Below are 11,952 nucleotides of genomic sequence, written 5' to 3' on the forward strand. Positions count from 1 at the left end.
TGCTGTTGGACGCAACGTTACGGTGAATGGCGATCGCTATCGTTCGATGCTAACAAACTTTTTGTTGCCAAAAATGGAAGAACTGAACTTGGTTGACATGTGGTTTCAACAAGATGGCGCTACATGCCACACAGCTCGCGATTCTATGGCCATTTTGAGGGAAAACTTCGGAGAACAATTCATCTCAAGAAATGGACCGGTAAGTTGGCCACCAAGATCATGCGATTTGACGCCTTTAGACTATTTTTTGTGGGGCTACGTCAAGTCTAAAGTCTACAGAAATAAGCCAGCAACTATTCCAGCTTTGGAAGACAACATTTCCGAAGAAATTCGGGCTATTCCGGCCGAAATGCTCGAAAAAGTTGCCCAAAATTGGACTTTCCGAATGGACCACCTAAGACGCAGCCGCGGTCAACATTTAAATGAAATTATCTTCAAAAAGTAAATGTCATGGACCAATCTAACGTTTCAAATAAAGAACCGATGAGATTTTGCAAATTTTATGCGTTTTTTTTTTAAAAAAAGTTATCAAGCTCTTAACAAATCACCCTTTAGAAGTTTCTATGCAATCCATGGTGGAGGGTACATAAGATTCGGCCTGGCCGAACTTACGGCCGTATATACTTGTTATTTCTAAATAATTGAAAATGATTGAATTAGAAAATTTGGTTCTGTGTAGTTCTTTGTGTATCTCCTACCTTTAATAAATATATGGTAATGTTGTTTCCACAGTTTGTCGTTATCGACTCTTAAACTGCAGGACCTCATAACAAATATAATACAAGGCAAAACTGTATTTGTTGGTATACCTAAGAAATACCCACCAGAGGATATTAAATATATGGTGGATATTCAATCCCTCCTGACAAAATCTATTAATGCCAACATAAATTCGATAAATCCATGTTGTTATCGACCGAATAAAACTGTGTTATCTAAATTAATACTGGGTTAAAGAAACGCTTGTAAACCGTGTTAACTCAACATACGTAAAACGCCACAATTTAGATACATATTCTCTTTGTTCACAGGATTTTCTAAATTCTACCTAGGCTAACTAAGGGTCTCACTTAGTATCAGTCAAAGTATTTAATTGAAACTGTGCAGTCATAATCCAAAGAAGAAAATGAAACAAGATATTGCATTAAATAATTTGAAAAAGGTTTACGTGCAGGCTTCAGCGATGCTTCATGCTACAAGTAGAAATGCATCGGCTCTACGTTTCTCCTCCATAAATTTGTATGAGAAATTGAAAACAAATATATCTCAGCTTACCCAAAAAAACAATGATGTAGCACTTGAAATTCTATTAGCCTTTGTCTATCGAGACTTGGGTTATGCCTATCTCACTTGTGGAAAAATGAATAAAAGTGAATCAGTGTTAATGGAAGGCATCGACTTCATAAAAACCCGGGGATTTGAAAAACAAGCCATAATTCCATATGTACAATCAATTATTGACCTTGTGATATGCTACAACGAACAACGCATGTTTCCGAAATCAATTGAGCTACTCAAGGAGGCTGAAGAAATGTGCCAAAAATTCGAAGAAAACGAAGAAAATCACAAAGCTCTTTCAGTACATGACATATTTGCCGGCCAAATTGAAATGGAATTAGGCAATGGACAATCGATATTTGAAACATTGTACACCAGATGTATATCCTATATGGCCCAGACATATCAGGCAATGGGAAATTTTAAGAAATTCTTTCTTTATTCATATATTGAATTAAAACGAATGTCTAAATCGAAATCAAGTTGTGATTTGGAATTAATTGAAAAGTCCTTAATGATTTCCGATTATTTTATAAAGCAAAATATGTTTGAAGAATCTCGGAAATATTTAGCTGCTGCAACATCGATTATTGATAAATACAATGAAATGGCCTCAAAAAAAGATTCGAAAAAGAATGTAAAAGCTAAGGAAACCTGTGCCAAACTTGGCATGGCTTGGGGAAAATATGGTTTATCCTTGTTATTGGCATCAATGGAGCGCTGCAAAAAAGGAGACGACTATAATTTTGCTGAAGGTAAGCTGAGAAAAACGTATACATATCTAATTAATTAATGGAATTATGATCAGTTAATTTTTCCCCTATCCCCCAAAAAAATTTGACATAGATTAATTTTTCAATTTTAAACATGTGAATTGTTCTACTTAAAAACAAAAATACCCTGCTTTTCAAAAAAAAAATGGGTTGGATTTGCAAGCGATCCATTGAATTGATTTCATCAACTTTGTATTCAATCAGTATAAGAACACAAGTTCCTCCAAAATCCACTATAAAAATCGGCAATTTCATAATATTATGTCGTCAAAATTTTTTGAATTTCTATAGGTTGTTTTTTTAATTTATTAAAATTAAAATTGTATCAAAATTTCATTTCTATAGAAAATTTTATCAAATATTACCAGATATACCATTAGATAAATATGTGAAAGACATTCCCACCGATTATTGTCGTACATTTAAGGATGCGAAAAAAACTATGCTCTTATTAAATGGCTTGGCATTGCCAAGGAATTCTATAATCCCCGCAATGATTTACTGTAATATGTGGATACAATGAAAGATTTTGCTAGATTATGTCATTATGTTGCCTACTTCGAATAGGTTCCTATGAATCAATATAAAATGCGCAAACTTCGTGCCAAATACCTGGAAGATGCCTTTACAGCAGTCATGTAGAAAATTTTGTAAAATTTTTATTTCTATAGAAAATGTTATCAAAATTTCATTTCTATAGAAAATTTTATCAAAATTTCATTTCTATAGAACATTTTGTCAAAATTGAATTTCTATAGAAAATTATGTCAAAATGTCTTCTTCTATAGCAAATGTCAAAATTTTACTTATATAGACAATTTTGTCAAAATGTTAATTCTATAGAAACTATTGTCAGAATTTTATTTCTATACAAAATTTTGTCAACATTTTTTTATAGGAATTTTTGTCAAAATTTTATATCTGTAGAAAATTTCGTCAAAATTTCATTTCTATCGAAAATTTTGTCAAAATTTTATTTCCCTAGAAAATTTTGTCAAAATTTTATTTATTTAGAAAATTTTGTCAAAATTTTATTTATTTAGAAAATTTGGTCAAAATTTTATCTCTATAGAAAATTTTGTCAAAATTTTATTTCTTTAGAAAATCATGTCAAAATTTTATTTCTATCGGAAATTTAATTTCTATAGAAAATTTTGTCAAAATTTTCCTATAGGAATTTTTGTCAAAATTTGATATCTGTAGAAAATGTCATCAACATTTTATTTCCATAGAAATTTTTATCAAAATTTTATTTACATAGAAAATTTTGCCAAAATTTTATTTCCAAAGAAAATTTTGTCAAAATTTTATTTATTTAGAAAATTTGGTCAAAATTTTATCTCTATAGAAAATTTTGTCAAAATTTTATTTCTTTAGAAAATCATGTCAAAATTTTATTTCTATCGGAAATTTAATTTCTATAGAAAATTTTGTCAAATTTTTCCTATAGGAATTTTTGTCAAAATTTTATATCTGTAGAAAATGTCGTCAACATTTTATTTCCATAGAAATTTTTATCAAAATTTTATTTATATAGAAAATTTTGCCAAAATTTTATTTCCATAGAAAATTTTGCCAAAATTTTATTTATTTAGAAAATTGGGTCAAAATTTAATCTCAATAGAAATTTTTATCAAAATTTTATTTCTATAGAAAATTTTATCAAAATTTCATTTCTATAGAAAATTTTGTCAAAATGTCTTCTTCTATAGCAAATGTCAAAATTTTACTTATAAGAAAATTTTGTCAAAATTTTATTTCTATAGAAAACTTTGTCAAAGTTGTATTTCCATAGCAAATATTGTCAAAATTTTATTTCTATAGAAAATTTCTATACAAAATTTTGTCAAATTTTTTCTATAGGATTTTTTGTCAAAATGTTATATCTGTAGAAAATTTCGTCAAAATTTTATTTCTACGAAAATATTGTCAAAATTTTATTTCTATCGAAAATTTTGTCAAAATTTTATTTCCATAGAAAATTTTATCAAAATTTTATCTCTATAGAAAATTTTGTCAAAATTTTATTTCTTAAGAAAATTTTGTCAAAATTTAATTTCTATCGGAAATTAAATTTCTATAGATAATTTTATCAAAATTTTTCTATAGGAATTTTTGTCGAAATTTTATATCTGTAGAAAATTTCGTCAAAATTTTATTTCTATCGAAAGTTTTATTTCCATAGAAATTTTTTTCAAAATTTTATTTCCATACAAAATTTTGTCAAAATTTTTATTTATTTAGAAAATTTGGTCAAAATTTTATCTTTATAGAAATTTTTTTTCTATTGAAAATTTTATCAAAACTTCATTTCTATAGAAAATTTTATCAAAATTTCATTTTTAAAGATCATTTTGTCAAAATTTTATTTCTATAGAATATTTTGTCAAAATGTCTTCTTCTATAGCAAATGACAAAATTTTATTTCTATAGGAATTTTTGTCAAAATTTTATATCTGTAGAAAATTTCGTCAAAATTTTATTTGTATCGAAAATTTTGTCAAAATTGTATTTATTTAGAAAATTTGGTCAAAATTTTATTTCTATCTAAAATATAATTTCTATAGAAAATTTTGTCAAAATTTCTTTTCTAAAACAAATTTTGTCAAAATTTCTTTTCTAGGAATTTTTGTCAAAATTTTGTTTCTATAGAAAATTTTGTCAAAATTTTATCGCTATAGAAAATTTTGTCAAAAAGTTGTATCTCTATAGACAATTTTGCAAAAAAAAAATTATCTCTATAGAAAATTTTACCACAAAATTTTATCTCTATAGAAAATTTTGTCAAAATTTTATTTATTTAGAAAATTTGGTAAAAATTGTATCTCTATAGAAAATTTTGTCAAAATTTTATTTCTTTAGAAAATTATGTCAAAATTTTATTTCTATCTGAAATTTAATTTCTATAGAAAATTTTTTCCTATAGGAATTTTTGTCAAAATTTTATACCTGAAGAAAATTTCATAAAAATTTTATTTTCACAGAAATTTTTATCAAAATTTTATTTACATAGAAAATTTTGTCAAAATTTTATTTCCATAGAAAATTTTGTCAAAATTTTATTTCCCTAGAAAATTTTGTCAAAATTTTATTTCCATAGAAAATTTTGTCAAAATTTTATTTATTTAGAAAATTTGGTCAAAATTTAATCTCTATAGAAATTTTTATCAAAATTTTATTTCTATAGAAAATTTTATCAAAATTTCATTTCTATAGAACATTTTGTCAAAATGTCTTCTTCTATAGCAAATGTCAAAATTTTACTTTATAGAAAATTTTGTCAAAATTTTATTTCCATAGAAAATATTGTCAAAATTTTATTTCTGTACAATTTTTTTCAAAATTTTATTTATGTGCAAAAATTTTTCAAAATTTTATTTCCAAAGAAAATTTTTTCAAAATTTTTTATTTATTTTATTTATTTAGAAAATTTGGTTAAAATTTTATCTCAATAGAAAATTTAGTCAACATTTTATTTCTATAGAAAATTTTGTAAAAATTTTATTTCTATCGGAAATTTAATTTCTATCGAAAATTTTGTCAACATTTTTGTATAGGAATTTTTGTCAAATTTTATTTCCATAGAAAATTTTGTCAAAATTTTATTTCCATAAAAATTTTGTCAAAATTTTATTTATTTAGAAAATTTTATCAAAATTTTATCTCTATAGAAATTTTATCAAAAGTTTATTTGTATAGAAAATTTTATTTTTTATAGAAAATTTTATTAAAATTTCATTTCTATAGAACATTTTGTCAAAATGTCTTCTTTCATAGCAAATGTCAAAATTTTATTTCTATAGAAAATTTTTTCAAAAATTTATTTCTATACAAACTTTTGTCAAAATTTTACTATAGGAATTATTGTCAAAATTTTATATTTGTAGAAAATTTCGTCAAAATTTTATTTCTATAGAAAATTTTTTCAAATTTTTTTTTATATAGAAAATTTAGTCAAAACTTTATTTCCATAGAAAATGTTGTCAAAATTTTATTTATTTAGAAAATTTTCTATATTTATTTAGAAAATTTTCTATAGAGATAAAATTTTGTCAAAATTTTATTTCTATAGGAATTTTTATCAATATTTTATTTCTATAGGAATTTTTGTCAAAATTTTGTCAAAAATGTTATCTCTATAGAAAATTTTGTCATAAAGTTGTATCTCTATAGACAATTTTGCCCAAAAAATTATATCTCTATAGAAAATTTTGCCACAAAATTTTATCTCTATAGAAAATTTTGTCAAAATTTTATTTGTATAGAAAATTTTATTTCTAGAGGAAATTTGTGGAATATCTCTTGTTGGAAAGGAATATTTTGCAAACTCTACCAAAACATCAAGTATTCTACCAAACAGTAAAAAATTTGCCATTTTTGGTAGAATTCTATCAACTGTGACAACCGTCAAATATAAAGCAATCACATTATCTACGCTTATATTCCATCACGAATAGTTTTATTTCTGAATGTACTAAATCAAAATGCTTTTGTAAGATTGTAAACAATAATATTAAGTGTCACTGGTATACATTTTCAGTTGACAGATGAGCAATTTAGAAATGATAGTAACCCGAAGTTGGTTGCAATACTTCTAAGCCACCCTTTTGTATTAGCATATATCATAGATCTACTAAACACAAATTCATTTTCCGTTTTTTTTTTTTGTTTTTGCAGGTTTCAAGGATTTAAAAATTGACGAAGACATGCCTTTCGCATTACCAGATATACCATTAGATAAATATGTGAAAGACATTCCCACCGATTATTGTCGTACATTTAAGGATGCGAAAAAAATCTATGTTCTGCTTATTAAATGGCTTGGCATTGCCAAGGAATTCTATAATCCCCACAATGGTTTACTGCAATATGTGGATACAATGAAAGATTTTGCTAGATTATATCATTATGTTGCCTACTTCGAAGAGGTTCCTATGAATCAATATAAAATGCACAAACTTCGTGCCAAATATCTGGAAGATGCCCTTACAGCAATCAATGGTCTTATGTTTTTACCATTACAACGTGAATGTTGGTCAGAAGCGGGATTTTCTTATGTAGCTCGTTTGCTAATTAAAACAAACGAAATGGAAACTAATGACAATCTTCAAGCAAAAGATAATTGCACTATAAATATGCTTATCAAAAAAGCGATGGAGCATTTTAAAAAAATTATTGCCTCTTACCAATATGGGGTATGGTCTTTGTATACTACGCTACCTTATATGCCAATTAATGATAAGAAATACTTGGTAATATCACTATATAATATGGCGCAATTACATGCTCGTCTCATATCTCCAGATGATCGGGACAATTTGTCGGTGTGTCTATATTACTATAGAGCATATGTCAAAGAATGTACCGCCGACGAAATTTTGGCAGAAGAGCAAGCACTAGCTATTGCGGAAAGCCACAGGGAAATTAAACGCTTGATGGCCCTTTAAACCATAGAAAACATTCTATATATGAGGTCTTCCAAAAATGTATTATAATTCAAATGTGTGCCTATATTTTTTGTAGTTTCTTCTTTTACTCTTTTAATAAAAATATATATATATGTATAAAAAATATACTAAAAAAAAGTTGACTTGAATTTTGACCTGGATTGCGTACAAAGTTGCACAAAGGACTTTCATCAACAATCGAATTAAATACTTGGGTTGTGATAACAGTTACCGAAACTTCTTAATCATCTAATGCCCCATTTTTTGCCAGCTGATTAAATTTTCAATGTTAACGACACAAAATATTAACGACACGCTAAAATTCAGTATATGCTGCAAATCCTCTTGAACAGTTTCAACTAAGTTTTCTTTTTATTTTACCCATTTTTATTGTCTTAAGATGTGTTTTACTAAAAGCTTTCTTATTAAATGAAGCACCCCTAAAGGCGGGATTGGGCATTAGAGGGTTAACATTGTCTACTAAATTGTATCCCAGCACAAAAAAAAAATTTTGGAAGTTTTTCTAAAGGCATAACTTTTAAAGCACTTCCAAAAATGTTCTTTATTTTAACTACACAGGAAGTTTTTTTAATTAAATTTTTTATACCCACCACCATTCCATCAAAAAACAAGTATATACTGCCGTAAGTTCGGCCAGGCCGAAGCTTATGAACCCTCCACCATGGATTACGTAGAAACTTCTACTGAAGACCGTCATCCACAATCGAATTACTTGGGTTGCAGTATTACTTGCCGATGGCAAGGTATCTTAAAACTTCATAACACCGTCTTTTAAATTGCAAGGTAGTGGTATATATTTAACTAAAAAAGGCCGATTAAATACGTATATTATATACGTAGTATACATAGTATTATATACGTAGTTTGAAAAAATTTTCTATAGAAATAAAATTTGACAAAATTTTCTATAGGAATAAAATTTTGACAAAATTTTCCAGAAAATAAAATTTTGACCAAATTTTCTATACAAATAAAATTTTGGTAGATTATTTTTGGCTCGAGTGGCAACCATGATTATGAACCGATATGGACCAATTTTTGTGTGATTGGGGATCGGCTATATATAACTATAGACCTATATGGACCAATTTTGGCATGGTTATTAGCAGCCATATACTAACACCACTTTGCAAATTTCAACCGCATCGGATGTATTTTGCTTCTCCAAGAGGCTCAAATCTGGGGATCGATTTATATGGTAGCTATACATAATTATGGACCGATATGGACCAATTCTTGCATGTTTGTTAGAGACCACATACTAACACCACGTTCCAAATTTCAAATTTCAACCGGATCGGATAAATTTTTCCCCTGCAAGAGGCGTCGGAGGTCAAATCTGGGGATCGGTTTATATGGGGGCTATATATAATTATGGACCGATATGGACCAATTTTCGCATGGTTGTTAGAGACCATATACTAATACCATGTACCAAATTTCAGCCAGATCGGATGAAATATGCTACTCTTATAGGCTCCAGAAGCCAAATCTGGGCGTCCGTTTATATGGGGGCTATACGTAAAAGTGGACCGATATGGCCCATTTGCAATACCATCCGACCTACATCAACAACAACTACTTGTGCCAAGTTTGAAGTCGATAGCTTGTTTCGTTCGGAAGTTAGCGTGATTTCAACAGACGGACGGACGGACGGACATTCTTAGATCGACTCAGAATTTCACCACGACCCAGAATATATATACTTTATGGGGTCTTAGATCAATATTTCGATGTGTTACAAACGGAATGACAAAGTTAATATACCCCCATCCTATGGTGGAGGGTATAAAAAGTCAGTAGTTTGGATCCCCATTTGTGATCCGGAAGTAGTGCAAACTTGTATCATCTCCAATGAATTTTACATGGGATTGTCATAGGACGGAAATACAACATTTTTGGATCGTTTGCATTGCTTTAGATGTTGTGCCTTAGGATGAAAAAATTAAAAAAAAAAAACTATTTTTTTGTTTCGAATTATACTTTTAATTTTATCAGTAGTTTCTTGTTACACTTTTATTTTCTTATGTAATTTTTACAAATTGAAAAACTTCTTCGCTTCCACCGGGGTTTGAAACTGGGTCTGTTTGCACCATAACATAACGCCTTAGCACACTCAACCACAAACGACATTGAACACGATGCATCAAAACGTCTATTGAAATGTTTGTGATATGAACCTAATATGACACCATGGCATGACATTCTAAATACTTCCTGAGATGGTCTTTATTATTATGAATGAAAAAATAAAGAACATTGGTTCAAGTCATCAGCGGCCATTTTTTTTTATTAAATGTAAAAAATATATATATTTTTATATTATGCATCGTATTTTTATACCCTTCACCACTACTGTGGTACAGTGTATAATAAGTTTGTGCATTTGTATGTAACGCCAAGAAGGAAAAGTCTGAGACCCATCGTTTAGTATACCGATCGTCTTAGAATTAAATTCTGAGTCGATTTAGCGATGTCCGTCTGTCTGTCTGTCCGTCTGTCTGTCTGTCTGTCTGTCTGTCTGTTGATGTATTTTTGTGTGCAAAGTACAGCTCGCAGTTTTAGTCCGATTGTCCTAAAATTTGGTATAGGGTCCTGTTTCGGCTCAAAGACGATCCCTATTGATTTTGGAAAAAATCGGTTCAGATTTAGATATAGCTGCCATATATATTTTTCACCGATCTGGTCATAATTGGCGTGTATATCAACCGATCTTCCTCAAATTCCGTACATCCGAATATTTTATGAGTCTCGAAAAACTTGCAAAATATCAGCCAAATCGGTTCAGATTTAGATATAGCTCCCATATATAGCTTTCGCCCGATTTACACTCATTTGCCCACAGAGGCCAATTTTTTGCTCCGATTTAGTTGAAATTTTCCATAGGGAGTAGAATTAGCGTTGTAACTATGCGTGCCAAATTTGGTTGAAATCGGTTCAGATTTAGATATATCTCCCATATATAGCTTTCGCCCGATTTACACTCATATGGCCACAAAGGCCAATTTTTAACTCCGATTTAGTTGAAATTTTGCACAGGGAGTAGAATTAGCATTGTACTATGCGTGCCAAATTTGGTTGAAATCGCTTCAGATTTAGATATATCTCCCATATATAGCTTTCGCCCGATTTACACTCATATGGCCACAGAGGCCAATTTTTTGCTCCGATTTAGTTGAAATTTTGCACAGGGAGTAGAATTAGCATTGTTGCTATGCGTGCCAAATTTGGTTGAAATCGGTTCAGATTTAGATATAGCTCCCATATATATGTTTTTCTGATTTCGACAAAAATGGTCAAAATACCAACAATTTCCTTGTAAAATCGCCACTGCTTAGTCGCAAAGTTGTAAAAATGACTCTAATTTTCCTAAACTTCTAATACATATATATCGAGCGATAAATCATAAATAAACTTTTGCAAAGTTTCCTTAAAATTGCTTCAGATTTAAATGTTTCCCATATTTTTTTTACTAACATTGTGTTCCACCCTAGTGCATTAGCCGAAAATCAAATGAAAAATCCATGAAAAATCAACAAAAAATTACAAATTATCGTAATTTTCAAAACCTTCTCAAAAGAACTTCCATGGAAGTGAAAAAGTCAAACGGCACAGGTTAAAATCCCAACGGGGATGATTTTTTTTATTTTTATACCCTAAACCACATAGTGGTCAGCGTATGATAACTTTGATCTGCCAAAAAATGTGCCTACCAGAAATATTGATTTTAGATCCCATAAAATATATACCGATCGACTCAGAATCACCTCCTGAGTCGATCTAGCGCTTGGTGTCCGTCCGTCCGTCTGTCCATGTATCTGTTGTCCGCAGGAATCCGGTCGCAATTATTATCCGATTTTGATGAAATTTGGCGTTTTTTTGGTACAAGGACGAACGCTATTGAATTTGGAAAAAATCGCATCAAATTTTAGTATAGCTCCCATATACATGTATCGTACGATTTCGATAAATGATGTCAAATTTGCTACAAAGTAATCCAATTGACCACACTTTAAGTATGCCAAATTTCATTGGAATCGGTTCAGATTTGGATTTAGCTCCCATATATATGTATCGCACGATTTTTCCCAAATTTGGCCATAAGTCCCTTATTTAACAACCGATTTTAATCAAAACTCTGGCTTCTGGGTCCATATAAGTCCATATCGGGCGAAAGATATATATGGGAGATATATCTAAATCTGAACCGATTTCAATAAAATTTAGGGGTAAAACTCTGGCTTCTGGAGCCATATAAGTAAATATCGGACGAATGATATATATGGGAGCTATATTTAAAACTGAACTGATTCCTTCCAAAATCAATAGGGTTCTATTCTGACCCAAAACAGGAACTTGTGCCAAATTTGAAGTCGATTTGACTGAAACAGCGACCTGGACTTTGATTACAAAAATGTGTTCACAGACAGACG

General features: G+C 29.3%; 1 protein-coding gene across 1 annotated transcript; it reads left to right on the forward strand.

Annotated features, from left to right (window-relative positions):
* Nucleotides 1–1,071: 1,071 nt before the first annotated feature.
* On the forward strand, nt 1,072–7,622 carry LOC142224295 (KIF-binding protein-like). Its single transcript, XM_075294061.1, has 2 exons — nt 1,072–2,033; nt 6,729–7,622. The coding sequence occupies exons 1-2, from the start codon at nt 1,127–1,129 to the stop codon at nt 7,496–7,498; spliced, it is 1,677 nt and encodes a 558-aa protein (XP_075150176.1). The 5' UTR covers nt 1,072–1,126; the 3' UTR covers nt 7,499–7,622.
* Nucleotides 7,623–11,952: the final 4,330 nt, after the last annotated feature.

Source organism: Haematobia irritans, chromosome 2 (assembly GCF_050003625.1).
Source record: "Haematobia irritans isolate KBUSLIRL chromosome 2, ASM5000362v1, whole genome shotgun sequence".
In the NCBI taxonomy this organism is placed as follows: Eukaryota; Metazoa; Arthropoda; class Insecta; order Diptera; family Muscidae; genus Haematobia; species Haematobia irritans.